We start from the raw sequence: 19,119 nt of genomic DNA, 5'->3' as shown, positions 1-19,119 counted from the left end.
AAAGAGATGCCACAAGGTGTGACGGCCACCTGGCCTCGTCACCGAAGCAATGCAATACTGCGGAACCCTACTGCCGGCCTCCAGCTGGGAGGGGTACAACTGACAGTGAGTTGGGAATTCCTTTTTGTCTCTCTGCATTGATGGTTTTTGAAAGCAGTGGGACAAGAAAGGAATATCGTCACTACAATAAGAGGGAAGATTGGGAGAGGTTTCAGGCAGAGAGAACATGGCAGAAAGCAGGTAACAGGAGGGACAATAAGCGTAAGTACACTTTTACCAGGGAACTGAGTCAAAACACAACAAGAATCTTAGCATAGAAAACCAGTATATCAAAAGACAAGAGAAGAAATTATGCAAGGAGGAAGTTCTATAAAGGCAAGGCTGTGGCTACCTCCATCATTCCTCCTTGCACCCTTCAGATCACCAAACTGCAAACATAAAATTAAATGCATCAGCTCTGCAGCCTCAGATCCAGAAGAAGTAGTCTCACAGGACACAGGAGATGAAATAGAGCATTAACTCCTCCATCTTCTATTGATTTCTGTAGCACGCTCTTCTAGCCCACTCGCTATGTGCCGGGGAGGGCTCTAGTTCACATACATTAACTCATCTGAACAAATACCAGGCCTGACTCAGCCTTTCATACTTCAAGAATGACTCACTATAAAAGGGACTCTGAACACATACTTTTTATTTCTGAAAGATGTGAAATGAAAAAACTAAAAAGCACCTGCCTTTTGCACAATACTGTGAATGTGCTTAATACCACTGAGCTATATACTTAGCTATGATTAAACTGGTAAGTTGGGTTAATGAAAAGGTAGAGGAGCCAGTTGAAGACTTCTGCTCTTGCAATGACTATACAAGATTCAGTCCCCTGCTAACACACGTTGGTCTTGACATGAGCTGGAAATAAACTTGTGACTTGTTAAAACTATTAAAGAAAACCTCTACGTGGCACCCTTACAAAATTCAAGGAAACAAACCAGGGGCTGTAGAAAACAAGGAACGACACAAATGACAAGTGTCTGACGTGGAAAAAGGAGCTGGCTAAAAAGCAGGCAGAACTTTAAGGGAAAAAAAAGACTGCTTATAAAGTAAATTTGAGAAGCTTTTCCAGAAGGAAGGGACAAGAAATCATTACAAAGATGAGACATTAAGATGAGGAAAAATTATTAGACATTCCTAAGACTGCAAAGACAGCAAACAGTTTCTAAACACCAAACTCATAATGCTTTCAAGATGCTATTCTATTGTCCTATATTTCTATCTAGGCATATGGTTGGCCATATATACTCAAGGGATTGTGTCATCAAATCCAAATGTGAAGATGTAAACTTACAAAGAATGTTGCCTTTAGCAAATGACTCCATTAACTAAGCATGCCTAAGGCACAGAAACTATCAAACTTCCACAACACTTTTGGCCTACTGCACAAAAAAAGAAGTCTCCCCATAGCATCTTAATCATAAGACAGGACAGGAAATATCAGCCCAATCAAGTTGATCAGAGAGGCAATATGGCATAATGCTGAAGCACAGCACTTGGGGCCAGAGAGCTAGCTTTAAATCATTTCTATGACTCTACCTAGAGGATCTTAGGCATATTTATTACCACTTTTGGATCTGACTTTCCTCATCTAAGGATCTCAGAGTTCCGAAAATTCAAAGAGCTAATGTTTGTAATGCCAGCGTTCAATAAACGATTAAAATGAAGGGCCCAGATCAATGAACAGGGAGAGCATATGGTCAATGGTTTTATAATGCCCTTCCAAAAGAACCTGCCTTTCATCTGATAATCATAGCATCACAAATCATTTTTTTGGTACCTAAACTAACTGCAGATGGTGAATTACTGGAATCATCAAAAGGCCCACATTAACCCTTTGCAAGAAGGTTATCACAATAATGCACTGCAGGAAAGATCTCACCAGTAAGGCTGGTGACAGTACTTTCTCTATGATGCCCTAGAGTTTGAACACCTGTCCTCTCACCGTGTCCATGTTGTCATTAAGGCTATGTCAGATACATACAGACCAGTTTTTAAAGGCTTTAATGTGTCTGCCTACTAATAAATTCGATTAAAAAGGGCAGGGATTAGCAGCTTTCATAACCTAGATGGGTTCTAAGTTCAATTCAATCCATCGCTGGTGCTAAGTGCCCACCATGCCCACGTACACTCTAGGCACCACGTTGGTTGGGGAGCCTGCAGAAATGAGACTCTTCCAAGTTGACACACCGTGAGTAAGAGCAAGATAAGCAAAAGCTAACTGGGAGCTAACTTGAGTAAGTATCGACCAGAGTCCCTGGGACAAAGAACTGTTGTATGCGCCTAGACTATCAGCCCGTGCAACGCCAAGGACAGAGTACCCCGAGGTGTGCTCAAGAAGCATTTAATACCTTAACATCTTCCAGATATTCAATGTCTGCAGTGCAATATCCATCTTTCATTCCTCTCTTTAAGACCCTAAACCGCTTTCCTCCAACTGTGTCAACCACAGACCTCCCGTCAGGTAAGAAATGTACATTCCGAATTTGTAGCATACACCCATAATCTGCAAAACTAAAAGAAAACTTCGGATTAATATCAAAGTTCAAGTAACAAGAATGCAAATTCTCAATATTCAAAGCAAGTTCCAATGTAAACAAAAATATTTCTGTACAAAAACATACCTATTCTGGGTATCACTAACACACATCCCAAACTGTTTAGTTCCAGTTTGTATACTTCTTCGAATCATCAGTCTGTATCTTGGCTCAAATACATGAAGAGGGCAAGGCACAGTAGGGTAGGCCATAGTGCAAACAAATATTGGAACATTCTTGGTCAAGCTGAAGAGGAAAAAAGTCTCATTATCATCCATCAGAACGTACCACAAAAATGACTGAAGCTTGCAACCCTCATCAGCATCTATTTATAAAACTAAATCTGAATTTAAGATACCAGGTTGTCATACAGAACTAAGTATCTTTATGAATCAAGAGTACAGTTAGTATTAATACAAACTTTTGTTTGTATTTTGTATTAATCTGTTTAAAATGTTTAGAACAGTTAGTCTTTTATCCATCAAATACTCTTCCTTATAGATAATAAGAAAAAAATGGGCTCCCACAGTCCACAAAAGGCAAATCATTAAAATTCCTAGTGCATTAAAATATTTTCAAATTCACGATCAAAAACATAACTCAGTAACATTTTTTCTAGGTAATTAAAATTATAGAATATTTTTCACTGCCAGATTGGCAGGAAAGAAGGAGGACAACAGTACCGCCCAGTTCTGGCACGGGCATGGGAAAAACTGGCAGGGCTGAGGGCAGTTTCAAACAGTACAACCAAACTGAAGAAGAATCTGGCCGACACTTTAAAAAGTTCATATCCTTTAAACTCCTAGAAAAACTTGTACAAGTGCTTGAAAGGAAAGCTCACTGTAACATTGTGTATAATAATCAAAACTTAGAAGAGGGGACTAGTAAAATAAACTGACATAACCATAAAATGAAGATATACGTGTGTGTGTGTGTGCACATACACACGTTGACTTGGAAAAAAAGATCCCACTTTTGTTGAAAATGTATTTATACATCTTAAAATCTGGAAGGATACGTGCCGAAATGCCAACGGTGATTCCTTTTGGGTTATAGATGACCTTTGCCACCCCTGCTTATTTACAGGATCTTCTAGCTTTTCTTCAAAATGACATAATTATGTGCAAGGAATACAAGTATTAGCTCCTCTTTTAAAAAATGTGTAATCTACCATGACTAAGCATTCCATTTGGTCTTTTTCAGTTCTTCTGACAAATATTAAGCAGCAAAACTCTGAAGTACCAGGGGATGAGTACTTAAGATGCGCACCCCATAAAAAAAAAAACCAGCCCTGGTAGTAAGTAACAAAGACTCCCTCAAGCTTCTCTGCATCACACTCAGCCCCCCTCAAGTGAGGACTTCATCTGTCATTTGCCGATTCCACTCTTCTGCCGGGAGTCTGGTTGCAGTCACTATACTTAAGATTTCAAAAGCATATCTGCGGCTTTCCTGTAACTAGCTTTTGGCAGTGTTGATCAAGAAAGTTCATAATCCTCATATCAGGACATTTTCTATCAAAATCACAATGAAATATCAATATCATGGAAGACGAATCAGTACCAACTTAGAAGAATGGACACCGTTCTTCTATCAAAGGGCACTGGCCCAGTGAAGACATTTGGTGGACACATACTAAGTCTGCAAGCACAATTTTTTCTTAGAAAGTAAGAAAAAAATAACTTTTTGTTTCCATTATTTTCCAAAATCTATTACATAAACACGGCATGTAAAATGTGCAGTTCTGTTTCTTTGGTGTGTCCAGTGAAAGAGAAAGCAAGTTAAGAAATTACGCAGGAAAGAAATTTAAAGAGACTCCTGTGACTCGAGCAAGAGGGAAAGACAGGAAGGGAAAAGAACGTCAGAAAAGGACAAGGAAGAAAGGATACAGAGCACCAAAACCAGGTCCAACCTACCCAGCCCCAACTAGCCAGTTCGTGCTCGCTCTCAGTAGTGGTCTGTACCACTCTATCCCTAAATTACCTCCCGACACTAACTTAATCTGCTACCGGTAATCTTGGCTAATTAACACTTTGGCCCCTACGCCACTCCTACCAACTTCAGCCTCAGGCCTCAAGGTCCCACCCACTTCCCGACCTCTCATTGGCTAAAGCAGCTGCCAGTCCAGGCCGTTTACGCTCCACCTTCCTGCTAACCCTGCCTGGTACCTGAGGGTTCTGTTCCCAACTCCACTGCCTGAGGTCCCGTAGGAAATTCCTCCTCCACCGAAACTACCACTACGGTGCAAAGGGCTTGAGTCAACAACCCCCAGTGGAACATCTGGAAGTTACCAAATGAACTTTTAAAAACTTCTGTCTGTTGAGGAGAGGGGAACCTGACCCGTGTTTGTTGAAAATAGCCTGGGGCTACACTAGGTTGAACTCGAGACAGGATCCAGCTGGCTGCGAGAAGGTCTCTCCTTACTGTGTTAAAGGGTGGTGGCTGGGGCTTGATCACATTAACTTTATGAGAAGAAACTTACTGTGACAGCTCAGCAGTTTCTTCATCATATATTTGTTTTCTCTCAGACAGCTCATCAGGCAGATACTTCACTATCAATTCTTCCAACAGCTGTGTCACACAGTACCTCCTATCTGCTAGATACTAAAAGACAGTGTTATTTCACACTCCAGTACTTTTCCTACAGCAGAAAACAGGCAAAACAGTTCATAGTAAAGCCTTTATTACATATTTATACAGTCGATTCTGAATTAATTTGTGAGGAAGAACGTGACAAGTGATGATGCCACACAGGTCAATCTGCGCAGGCTTTGCCCCAAAGCACTGAAGACACGTGGCTGCGGTGGAGACTACCACCGTCCAGAAGACCCTTGTCCTGCTACGACCTCAAATCCTTTCTGGGCAGCAGGAGGCCCTGCCCTCTCCCACACCAAAGGCCAATTTCTATCTGACAGCTCGTGGGTACTTCAGACTAGCATTTTAACTGAGAACCAAAAAAATAAGCTAAGGAATAAAGAAAATAATACACTTGCCTTATTTAGGAAAAGTGAAACTATTCTTTTTGTCCCAGTTTTGGTGGCCGAGTCTCCAGATCATTTTTCTTGACGGTTTTCCTTCCCGTGTCACCCACTGTCACTCAGACCCTTATCAAGAGGTTGCTTTTCCTACACGATCCACCCCCCAACTCTATATAAAATGGTACATTTGTACCACTCCCTTAACACTCCGGAAAACCGCCACTCGCATTTCCACGTCATTATTCCAACTGCTAAAAGCCATCCCTCTCCTTCCAGCCTGTAAGCCTGCCTAGCCTGCAAGGTCTGGCTCCAACTTTACCTTTTTCATGAAGTCTGCCTTAATTTTTCTGTTGCCCGAGAAACCCAATTTTACTGCCTTTATCCCATAAAAGGCAGTTACCACACACCACACTGTATTCCATGGACAAAAAGACATGTTTCTGTAGGTAAGTTAAAAAACTGCATAAGGCTGGGACCAGGCCAGGACGTGGGTACAGAATTTTGGAACAATAACCCATATAATAAAGTTGGTGAGGAACGACTCTTGGGAGACAATCAGAAGATAAAGAGAAGCCACATACTTTTAATCTGCCGTTGCAGCAAAAATAAGGGTTTGTCATTATCCAAGGAAGAATGGAGGAGTAGGAAGGGGGAGAGGTTGGGAAAGGGTACCAGGAGTGGTTTTCAAACTTTAGCATGAAATCAGGCTTGTTGAAAAGCAGAGGGCTGAGCCCCACCCCAGAGTTTGTGATGTCGTGGCTCTGAGGTGGGGTCTGAGAATTTGTAACAAGTTCTCAGGTAATACAGATGCTGCTCATCAGGGGAACACATTTTGAAAACCAATGGGCTAAATAGTATATATGATACTCGTGTATTAATTTGGGGGGAATAGGAATCTAAATTGTACAATATTTCTGGGGGGATGTAGGTAACCCAGCATTTGGTTTTAAGAGTCTTATAAATACATGGTTTTGGATCAGCCATTCACCTTCCAGAAATTTATCCTAAGGAAATAGTCAAGACGCAAATCATGGTATATAAAACAAAGAACAAAACAACTTACATACCCAACAACAGGGAAATGTTAAATCAATGGATTATTCTGCTATAAAAAAATCTTAAATACATTCCGATGAAAGAAGAACAAAAGAAAATGACAAAAGCATAAAATGATAGAGCGTATCAATTTGTTTTTTTAAATATATACTTAGATTTTACCTATTATACAGGATACCTTTAGGACACAGGATAAAGTTATTTTCAAACAGTATGCTGGCTGTTTTTTTAAATAATGCTTGTTTTCCTTCAAACTCCAGACATTTCTTAAGGTGAGGTAGCTCTAAATTTAAAGCCACATATCTAATTGTTAATTTGAAAAAAAAAACACTATATACTACAGAATATTTAAAAACTCTGGAAACACAGAAAAAAAACATGATTAGAGTACTTCACCTGAAAACATGAAGTATATAGGCAGAAATGTAATTAATAAACTTTTTAAGAACGAGTTTGTCTTAGGTTTTTGGACTTTGTGAAAATTCTATATATGGTTTTATGTTTGACATATTGGCTTGTTATGTAAGACTCCTATCCATGTATTTAATACACATAGGCTATTATAATATCTGTACAGAGTTTTTTCTGCATAGGAATTAACTACGTTCAAATGCAAAATGGCTTATTAATTTTTTATTCATATTTGGAAGACTCTTTTTTAAGCAATGCTGTCACCCCCCAGAGATAGGATCATTCTCGTGATCAATGCTACGGTTGTAATTGGGACCTAGAATTATAACACTGGGGCCTCACATTATGGCTAAGGACACCCAAGCAGGATTGGGAAAATGCTGTCTTCCCATTGGTTACAAAAGATATGTACCTGAGATCCAGCTATTTCCCTAACACAGGTTATTAACAGCATTGATCACTGACTGTACAAGGGGTGTGGGAAGCTGTGCCTCCAGTAAGTACACCACTTTCTAGAGCTGTGCTGCCCAAGTGGTAGCCACCAGTCACATGTGTCCACTTAAATGAAAATGAAAATTTAAAATACAGGTCTTCAGCCACACTAGCCACATTTCAAGTGCTCAATTGCCACGTGTGACTACCATGTTGGACAGCATAGTTATGGAGAATTTCCATCAATGCAAAAAATTCTCTTAGTTGTTCCATATGTTAAGGAGGCAGGACTAGGGCTGAAATCCAGGGTATTATTGAGGGTGGAAGGCAAGGCAGTTGGGTTTTCCCAATACTGTCTGTCATCATTAAAACTGAACCAAGTCTAGGCCAGGTACTTGACCATAGCCCCCTTTGTTTAAAAAAAAAAAATACATGGGGCTTGGCCTCCAGAATGGCCCTCCTTTCCCCTATGCTCTCCAAATTCACCTTTCTCCAGCACTAGCATTTAGGGTAATGTAATGTTTTCCTTCTTGGTCAGTCAGCATATATAATGTAATTTATTCTGAACATGAGAATCACTCTATTTCTATGGGCTAAATACAAATCAGTATTGCCAAGCTTAAGATCAATAAACAGATAAATATGCAAATGTTTACCTCTTTTAAGCTTTCTTTGCAGAGAGGACAATACGGTGTATGATCTAAACAGCGCTCAAGGCAATTCTTACAGAAGGAGTGTCCACAAGGGGTTGTTACTGGCTCAAAAAACAACCTGAAATCAACCAAAATACATGTTTTCACATTAAACTATCCATGGGAAAAAGTGAAGAAATAATGGAACCATAAGACTAATCTCTATTTGAGGAAGAAGGAGGGTCTAGTGGGCAGGAGAGGAAGGAAGGGGCAGTGATACATACAATTATCCCCTCCTGAACCTTTTAAAAGTTCTCCATCAACAGGGGTACTACTCTGCCAAGGGGTGAAAGCTATACTGACCAATGGAACAGCCCACATGGGAGCTACTAAACATCTGAAATCCAGCTGGTCCAAACTGAGAAGTGCAATAAATGTAAAATGCACATAGTCTCTGAGACTTGGTGTGTAAAATAAACAATATGAAATATATAATTATTAGTTGTTGACTAGATTATTTCTTAACAAGCCTATAAAAGCCTTACAATATAAAATCCATGAAAAAGAATAACCCAATAAACTTTACAGTTAATTCGTAAAGAAATATTAGGCTTAATACCAGAATTAATGAACAATATAGAAATACTAATTTTACTTACATGATAATTATTTCCTGAAACATGATACTTCGGAATTTCCTAGATAAAAAGGCACTTGAGAAATCATCTGGCCTAATGCCCTCACCTCACAGATGGATGAAGCAGTCTAGGCTCAGAGATAAGGGACCTGCTCAGAACACAGCTAGTTCTTACCAGCCTGATGTGGCCAGCCACCAGGTCTCCGGGTACTGTTCCTCTGACTCCACCACAACTCAAGTAAATGGAACATATCTTTCAAAACTATTAGTCTTCTAGAATTACAAGCATTCTACACAATGGAAATCTTTTATTTTTATTTTTTTAATTTGTTTTAAATTTACATCCAAATTAGTTAGCATCTAGTGCAGCAATGATTTCAGGAGTAGATTCCTTAGTGCCCCTTATGCATTTAGCCCATCCCCCCTCCCACAACCCCTCCAGTAACCCTCAGTTTGTTCTCCATATTTAGGAGTCTCTTCTGTTTTGTCCCCTTCCCTGTTTTTATATTCTTTTTGTTTCCCTTCCCTTATGTTCATCTCTTTGGTCTCTTAAAGTCCTCATGTGAGTGAAGTCAGATGACTTTTGTCTTTCTGACTAATTTCACTCAGCATAATACCCTCCAGCTCCATCCAAGTAGTTGCAAATGGCAAGATTTCATTCTTTTTGATTGTCGAGTAATACTCCATTGTATGTGTATATATATATATATATATATACACACCACATCTTCTTTATCCATTCATCCATCGATGGACATTTGGGCTCTTTCCATACTTTGGCTATTGCTGATAGTGCTGCTATAAACATGGGGGTGCGTGTGTCCCTTCGAAACAGCACACCTGTATCCCCTGGATAAATGCCTAGTAGTGCAATTGCTGGGTGGTAGGGTGGTTCTATTTTTAGTTTTTTGAGGAACCTCCATAACTGTTTGCCAGAGTGGCTGCGCCAGCTTGCATTCCCACACAACGGAAACCTTTATCCAACTTTACTTAAAAAGGACTTTATAGTTAAAACAAGACAGAATCATATATATACAACACGTTAGCATTTTTACCCAAATCTAAAACCATGTATGTGTCTAAGTTTCAATAATATGTATAACTTTTATAGTCCTTTACAATATGTAAGTCATTAGATTCTTACAACGCCTGCAATATAGGCTATGGAAATACCCCACTGTGTAAGTAACGAAAATCCAAATAACGTTCAGAGATTACCTGCCCAAGTTGTGAAAGGTAAGCCGAGAACTAAAATTCATATCTTTTGATTTTTAGTCCAGTATTCTGTCACTTTAGAGTAGATTACCTTTATGTACTTTGTATTTTATTTGGTAATATAAAATATGCATCTTTATAAAATTTTATACACTTACCTCATGCAGAGAGAACACTCAAAATCTGCAACATCTATTAATTCTTCTGGGATGTCACCGTAAGTTAATGAAAACGTACAGACTTCATTGCGAGTTTCTATTAAAACAAAGAGGGTTATCATCTTTAGGAAAAAGTTTAAAGACCATTCTAAATAAATAGATGTGTTCTAAATGAGTGTAGTGACATTTTTACCTCCTTGTTTTTTAAGCTTATTTCTTCCGTCTTCATCTACAATCACATCCTGGTCTAAAAGAGACAACTTTCTTTTCAGCAGAGCACCTTTTTCTTGAACAGAGAGTAGAGGTTCCGAGGACACTCTTTTTAAACAGTCCTCTCTGGCAGGCATTTCTGTTGAATTTATAGCCTGTGCTGACCATGTACGGTTTAAGCTTCCTTTGATAAGCTCTGAAGTGACCTCTGGTATTTCTTCGTTCTACAAAAGTACAACAAACAAGGGTAACTGTATTGCGGCTCTCACCACGAACCAAACTGAAATGAAATTCCACTGTCTCAGAATGTTCTTTTTACCATTCATTTAAAAGCACCAACTTTTAATTCTAAAACCCTGATAAATAAATCATTTTACTAGTAATTATAATATAGCCTTAGACATCAAGCTGACATGTTATAATGAGGTCGATGCAGTTATGCTAATATAGTTGTTACAACCCTGAAGAAACTAAAATAAGTACCATGTTCTACATTTCCCACGAGACTAAAGTTTTCTGATATTCAGGTGACCTAAAATTGTGGTTAATGAACACATATTTTACATAAAAGTTTAGTGTAAAATAAAAGGCTACAGACAAAAAAATCTAATTCAGATCATGCTTAATAGATTCTATTTCTTGAAACCCAGAAAGTGAAAATCTTAACCTGTAAAAAACCAGATGCACTCAACCCATGAAAATCTTTTCTCACCCCTTACCTGCTCTGGGCTAAGCTCTGTGGCAGAGTGAGACTCTTCCATTACTACAGGAAAACCAAAAGGTTTGTTTTTAATACATGGCAATGAACTCCAGGAAGAGTCCTTCAGGCCTTCTTTTAAGTTTTCAGGTGACAATAAATCACATAAAATCTGTAAGAGAAATGTAAAGGTAATGGAAAATGTATGATTAGGGATAATTTAATATAAAGCCATCTAAGAAATTTTAGAAAATTCACAGCAGACATTGTTTTTAATGAGCAGAGGAGGAAGAGATTAAGCAATAAACAGAAATGCCAAACCATTCAAAAGGCTTGTAAAGCCAAGGTGTGCCTGAATGGGGTCAGATCACGTCAAAGAAATAATTCAAAAGAAAAGCATTGGAGTGGCTAGACTACCAGCCTAGAAGTTACCCAATATTAAAACTGACTTTTTAATGGAGGATTATAAAGAGATTTTTGAATGAGAGAGAGAGAAGGACTATGGGAGGGGCAGACAGAGGGAGAGAGAGAATCCCAAGCAGCCTCCGCGCTGTCAGAGCAGAGCCCAGCACAAGCTTGAACTCATGAACCATGAGATCGTGACCTGAGCTGAAACCAAGAGTCAGACACTTAACCGACTGAGCCACCCAGGTGCCCTGTAAAAAGAAGAGATCTCAAGAGAAGTAGAAAATATTTACCTCTCAACATTAGTGAGTCCCAGCCTAGCAAGTTCACAGTTCACCCCAAAGTATACTTTAAGACTGGACTTAGAGTGTTTAAGTGAATTAAAGAACTTGTAATTCTAATTACAAAACTCTTAAAATTCCACTTATTTACCCTGAATTTAGCTTCTCACTGAGTAACCTACACGGGTAGCCACCATTGCCCAGCTCTCTCGGTTGGGAGCACCATATGGCAGCTGTCCCTTAACAGCTGTGAGTTAACCTGGGAGGCAGCTGTCCCATCAGAATTTCTGGGTGCTGCTATCGGGAATACATCTTAAACAAAACCATGGTAGGTTAAGCGAGGGAAGAACCTGGCTAGAAGGAAATGAGTAGGACCCAAATGATTGTTATTGTCGAATAAACTATATTAAATGAACAGCAGAGCATTTCTTAAAGTCTAAACGTGGATGTTTTAGTTTTTCAGTTGCATTACCTCTCAAACTCACAAAAATCAGATTACTCCTGAATCATTGCTATGAGGTAAATAAATAGGAGATATATTCAATGTACATAAAAGTGCTTATCTGGTAGGAGCTCAGGCAATATCCCCTTTAATGAACAAACAATATTCCCTTTAAAATTTGTATGTTTTTACTTTTCTCCTGGCTTAAAAAAATGCATTAAACACTCAACTACTCTAGAACCCAGCAACTCCACTAAGTATTTACCAAAGAGATATAAAAACTTATGTTCACAAAACGACTTGTTCAAGAATGTTAATTCATAGCAGCAGCTGGTAACAATCCAAATGAAAATCACTATTAACTGTGAATACCACAAATTGTGGTATGTTCCTACGATGGAATACTTAGTGAACAAGAAAAAATTGCTGGATAGATCCCAAAACTATGATGTTCTGCAAAAAAAGCCAGCCACAAAAGAGCACACACTGTGTGGTTTCACTTGTACGAAGTTCTAAAATAGGCAAAACTACTCTGTGGTAATAAAGATCTAAACAGTAGTTGTCTCTGGGAGCAGGGATAGAGGCAATTTGCTGAAAAGGGGATGACTGGACTTTCCAGCACGGTGACAATAGTCTATATCGTGCTGTTACATGGATGTTTAATTTCTCAAAACTCACCAGACTGTAAAATCCATGCAGTTTATTATATGTAAATCAAACCACAATTTACAAAAAGCGTACTGCGAGAAAACCAAGTATTTCAAAGTATCACTTGTTTTGCATTTACCTGACCTTATTAAACAACAAACGTTTACAGAAATATAAGGATATCTAGTAGCATAGAAGATGCAAAATTATAAGCCCTTAAAAAGGTCTGCAGTGTCCCCAGGGAGATACCACTAACAAATATAAAACAGTTGGAAAACACATGAGAGTAAACGATTTTTTGTTAAATCGATGGGCTGGAAGGTATATGCAAGCAAGCCTCAGAGAAGATATGCAGAGGTTAGCTGTATGTATGAGGGATCCGGGACCTGAGAAAATTTTCAACATTCTCATACTTCAAAGTGCACAAGAATTTTCCTAGGTGTTTGTAAAACTATGCCGGAATTCCAGAGATTCTAATTCCAAAGGTCTGTGGTGAAGTCCAGGAATCTTTATACTTACCATGCCCCTAAGGTGATTCTAAATAAAGCCACAATGTAAAAAACACTATAGAGGTGATAAAACGGCATGTTTTAAAGATATTGAGGAGAACATCGTGATTGGGCACTGCAATTGTATCAGGGTAGATTTTCCAAAAACACTTTCCAAAGACTCTAGTCTTTCCAGATACTCTAAATAAGTTTGACAAAAGTTGAATGCTACCGTCATATTAGTACAGCAAAAACTGTGAGAATTTCTGAACAAACCTGTTTAACCTGATTTAACCCAATGTTTCCCAAAGTCATTTAGTCAGCGAACCTCCTCCCTTTTTTCTTAACACCAACTAACACACCACAAAACAAACTCTGGAAAGTGATGGATGGATTACTGAAAAAATTAAGGAAGAACGAACCGGGGCAATACTACGGGCAACCATGGAAAACAAGCAAAACTTACACTGGAAATTAAACGAAAAAAGCAAGTCAACAAAAATTCCTGAATAGGAGTCCCAAAGTGAGAAAAGAAAGAGTAGGAAAACTTATTTGAAGAAGTAATGGCTGAAAACTTCTCTAACCTGGGGAAGAAAACAGAATTTCCAGATTCAGGAAGCACAGAGTTGCAAATCAGATGAACCTAAAGAGATCCAAGCCAAGACACATTATAGCTCAAACGGGACAGTTTAAAGAGAGAATCCTAAGAGCAGCAAAAGAAAAAACTTATTACACAAAAGGGAAACCCCATATGGCCATTAGCAGATTTATTACCAGAACCTTTGCAGGCCAGAAGGAAAATGGCATGACATATTCAAAATGCTGAAAGGAAAAAACGTCCACCAAGAGTTCTCTACCCAGAAAGATTATCATTCAGAATTAGGAAAAAAAAAAAAAAAAAAAAGATTAAGAGTGTTCCAGACAAGCAAAAGCTAATGGAATTCATCACCACTAAACTGGCCCTACAAGACATGTTAAAGGGACTTCTCTAAACTGAAGAGAAGTGGCACTAATATTAACAAGAAAACATATCAAAGGAAAAATCTCAGGGGGAAACATAAATATACAGTAAAGGTGAGTAGAGCAATCACTTATAAACAAAGCAAATATGAAGGTTAAAAGACAAATAGTAAAATTAACTGAAATTACAATAATTGGTTAAGAGATGTCTAAAATAAAGAGATGTATAAGGTGACATCAAAAATATAAAAGGTGAAGGGGGAGAAAAATGTAGTTTTGGAATGTGTTCAAACTTAAGTTGCCATCAACTCAAAACAGACCATTACAAAGTAAGTTATGTGTGAGCCTTACAGTGACCACACAAAAACTGACAGTAAATATGCAAAAGAAAATGAGAAAAGAATCGAAGCATACACTAAAGGAAATCATCAAACTATGAGGAGAGAAAAAGGAGGAGAGAGAGGAATGATGAAAACAGGCAAACAATAATTAACAAAATGGCAACAGGCACATAACTATCAATATTTAAGTGAAAACAGACTATACTTTCTAATCTAAAGACAAAGGGTGGCTAAACAGATAAAAAACCCAGATCCATCTACATGCTGCCTACGAGACACTTACTTCAGGATACACACATTGTGAAAGTGAAAGGATAGACGTTCCAGGCACATGGAAATGAAAAGAAAGTTACACGCTGTACTCATAGCAGACAAGAGACTTTAAAACGAAGACTTTAAAAGAAGGGCAGCACATAATAATAAACAAGATTCAACAAGGAAACATTTATAAGCATATGTACATGCAACACAGGAATACCAAAATATGCAGCAAATAAAATGAACCTAAAGGGAGAAACTGACAGCAATAATAATGAGGGACTTTAACACCCCATTTACATCAATGGATAGATCATCCTGATAGAAAACTAATAAGGAACGATTGGTCTCAAATGACACATTAGACCAGATGGACTTAACAGGTATATACAGAACGTTGCATCCCAAAGCAGCAGAATACACATTCTTCTCAAGAGCACATGAAACATTTGCAGAACAGATCATGTTGAAACAAGTCTCAAATTCAAGAATACTGAAATCCTATCAAGCATCTTCTAGAACCACAATGGTATTAAAGTAGCCATTACAAGGGGGAAATAAAACTGAATAAAAACAACCCAAAATGTGGAGATTAAACATCATGCTACTAAACAACAAATTACTCATCAAAGAAATCAAATAAAAAAAAAACAGCTAGAGACAAATGAAAATAGAAATACAACGTACTGAAATCTTTGGGATGCAGGAAAAGATGTTCTAAGAAGTATACCTCAAGAAACAAGAAAAATCTCAAATAAACAATCTAATTTTATATCTAAAGAAGCTAAAAAAGAGGAACAAAGCCCAAAGTCATAGAAGAAAGGAAATAATAAAGATCATAGCAGAAATAAATGAAATAGAGACAAAAAGAGGGAAGGTCAAAAAATTAAGAGCTGGATCTTTGAACAAATAAATAAGATGGACAAATGTTTAGCTAGACTAACCAAAAAAAAAAAAAAAAAAAAGAGAGAGAGAGGGCTCTTGACTTAGAAAGAAATAGAAAATTTGGACAGCCCAATTCCTGGCAATGAAATTAAATCAGTAGGAGTGCCTGGGGGGCTCAGTTAGTTAAGTGTCCAACTCCTGATTTTGGTTCAGGTCATGATCTCATGGTTCCTGAGTTAGAGCCCCACATCTATCAGTGCAGAGCCTGCTTGGAATTCTCTCTCCCTCTCTCTCTCTGCCTCTCCCCTACTTGTGCACGTTCTCTGAAAATAAATAAACTTTTAAAAATAAATAAAACATTGTATAAGTTGTTTAAAAAATTGAATTAGTAAACAAAAACGTCCCAACAAACAAAAGTCCCGGAGCAGATGGCTACATAGAGGAATTCTAACCAAATATTTAAATAAGAGTTAACGTCTATTCTCAAACTATTCCAAAAAATCAAAAGGAAGGAAAGATTCCAAATTCATTCTATGAGGCCAACATTATTCTGATACCAAAACCAGATGAAGACAATACAAAAAAAGAAAACTATAGGCAAATATCTCTGATGAATACAGATGCACAAATCCTCAATAAAATATTAGCAAACAGAATCCAATAGCACATTAAAAAAAATCATTCATCACAATCATGTGGGATTTATTCCTGGGATACAAGGGTGGTTCAATATTCACAAATCAATCAACGTGATACATCACATCAATAAGAGAAAGGATAAAAGCCACAGAATCATTTCAATAGAAGCAGTAAAAACAATTGACAAGGTATAACATCCATTCATGATGAAAAACCCTCAAAAAAGTAGGTTTAGAGGAAATATACTTCAACATAATAAAGACCATATATGAAACCAGAGCTAACAACATACTCAGTAATGAAAAATTGAGAGCTTTTCCCCTAAGGTCAGGGGATAGGCAAGGATATCCACTCTCAACACTTTTGACATAGTATTGGAATTCCTAGCCATGTAACCGACAAGAAAAAGGAATAAAAAGTATCCAAATTGGTAAGGAAGAAGTAAAACTTTCACTATTTGCAGATGACATGATACTCTATATAGAAAACCCTAAAGACTCCACCAAAAAACTACTAGAACAGACAAATGAATTCAGTAGAGTCATAGGATACAAAATCAATGTGCAGAAATCTGTTGCACTTCTATACTAATAAGCAGCAGAAAGAAATCAGGAAAACAATCCCACTTACAAATAAATTATTTATTGATAATTGATAATCTTATTAAAATAATAAGATACCAGGGATAAACCTAACCAAAGAGGTGAAAGACCTGTACTCTATAAACTATAAAACATGGAGGAAAGAAACTGAAGACAACACAAACAAACGGAAAGACATTCCATGCTCATAGGCTGACGAACAAGTATTGTTAAAATGTCTATACTACTCAAAGCAATCTACAGATTTAATACAATCCTTATGAAAATACCAACAGCTATTTTCACAGAACTGGGACAAACAATTCAAAAATTTGTAAGCAACCACAAAAGACCTCGAACAGCCAAAGCAATTTTGAAAAAGAAAAGCAAGCTAGAGGAATCACAATTCCAGACTTCAAGATCTATTACAAAGCTGTAGTAATCAAAGCAGTATGGTACTGGCACAAAAACAGACAACAGATTAATGGAGCACAATAGAATACTCAAAAATAAATACATGATTACTTGGTCAATTAATCTTCGACAAAGCAGGAAAGAATATCCAGTTGGAAAAAAGACAGTCTTTTCAACAAATGGTGTTGGGAAAACTGGACCACTTTCTTACACCATACACAAAAATAAATTCCAAATGGATTCAAGACCTAAATGTGAGACCTGAAGCCATAAAAATCCTAGAAGACAGCACAGGCAATAACATCTCTGACACTGGTCATAGCAACATTTTTCTAGATATGTCTCCTGAGGTAAGGGAAACACAAGCAAAAATAAACTATTGAAACTACATCTAAATAAGAAGCTTCTGCACAGCGAAGGAAGCCATCAACAAAACAAAAAGAAAACCTCCTGAATGAGAGAAGATATTTGCAAATAACATATCCAATAAGGGGTTAATATTCAAAACATATAAAGAATTTCTACAGTTCACCACCCCCTAAAAAGTAATCCAATTAAAAATGAGCAAGTACATGAATAGACATTTTTCCAAAGAAGACATAAACCTGGCCAACAGATACAAGAAAAGATGCTCAACATCACTAATCATCAGGGAAATGAAAATCAAAACCATAATCAGATATTGCCTCACACCTGTCAAATGGCTAAATAAAAAACACAAGAAATAACAGGTGTTGGCAAGGATGTGGAGAAAAAAAGAACCCTTAGGCATTGTTGGTAGGAATACAAGCCGGTGCAACTACTGTGAAAACTGTGTAGGTCACTCAAAAAATTAAAATAGAAATACCATATGATCTAGTAATTCCACTACTGGTTATTTACCCAAAATGAAAACAGTAATTTGAAAAGACAGATGCACCCCTATGTTTACTGCAGTATTCGTAATAGGCAAGCTATGGAAACAACAGATGAGTGGATAAAGATGTGTGTATACACACACATATATAATGGAATATCACTTGGCCATAAAAAAGAATGATATCGTGCCATTTGCAACAACATGGATCTACAAGTTATAATGCTAAGGGAAATAAATCAGTCACAGAAAGACAAATACCATATGATTTCACTCATACGTGGAATTTAAGAAACAAAACAAATGAACAAAGAAAAAAAGAAACAAAACACAGATTCTTAAATATAGAGAACTGGGGATTGCCAGAGGGGAGGTTGGTGGGGTGGAGGTGAAACAGATAAAGGGGTTAAGAATACATTATCATGATGAGCTCTAAATAATGTACAGAATTGTTAAATCTCTATAGTGTACACATGAAACTAATATAACTGTATGTCAATTTTACTAGAATAAAAAATAGTAAAAAAAAAAAAAAAATCTGTCAAATCCAAAAAAAGAGGGCTCAGATCAACAAAATGAGAAATGAGACGTTACAAATGACACACCAAATTATAAGACACTACTACAAACAATTATATGCCAACAAATTGGACAACCTAGAAGAAATGAATAACTTTTTAGACATATACACTCCTCCAAGACTGAGTCATGAAGAAACAGAAAATTTGAATAGATCAATCACTAGTAAGAAGATGGAATCAGTAATCAGAACCTCCCAACAAACAAAAGTCTAGGACCAGATGGCTTACTGGTGAATTCTACTAAACATTTAAAGAAGATTTAATACTTATCCTTCTCAACTCTTCCAAAAACTTGAAGAAGGAACACTTCCAAAATAATTTTATGATGCCAC

General features: G+C 37.4%; 1 protein-coding gene across 1 annotated transcript in view; it reads right to left on the bottom strand.

The window, feature by feature from the left end:
• Positions 1-19,119, bottom strand: part of LONRF1 (LON peptidase N-terminal domain and ring finger 1) — a 37,700-nt gene that overhangs the window by 3,939 nt on the left and 14,642 nt on the right. Inside the window, exons 4-10 of the mRNA XM_019466785.2 lie at positions 11,031-11,180; positions 10,295-10,535; positions 10,102-10,198; positions 8,116-8,230; positions 5,065-5,186; positions 2,673-2,831; positions 2,400-2,562 (exon numbers count right to left, since the gene is read on the bottom strand). Of these exons, the coding sequence (XP_019322330.1) occupies positions 2,400-2,562; positions 2,673-2,831; positions 5,065-5,186; positions 8,116-8,230; positions 10,102-10,198; positions 10,295-10,535; positions 11,031-11,180 (1,047 nt within the window). The remainder of the gene's footprint in view (positions 1-2,399; positions 2,563-2,672; positions 2,832-5,064; positions 5,187-8,115; positions 8,231-10,101; positions 10,199-10,294; positions 10,536-11,030; positions 11,181-19,119) is intronic.

Source organism: Panthera pardus, unplaced genomic scaffold, assembly GCF_024362965.1.
Source record: "Panthera pardus isolate Hobbes unplaced genomic scaffold, ASM2436296v1 HiC_scaffold_13, whole genome shotgun sequence".
Lineage (NCBI taxonomy): Eukaryota > Metazoa > Chordata > Mammalia > Carnivora > Felidae > Panthera > Panthera pardus.
This window is presented reverse-complemented; position numbering and strand designations above follow the sequence as displayed.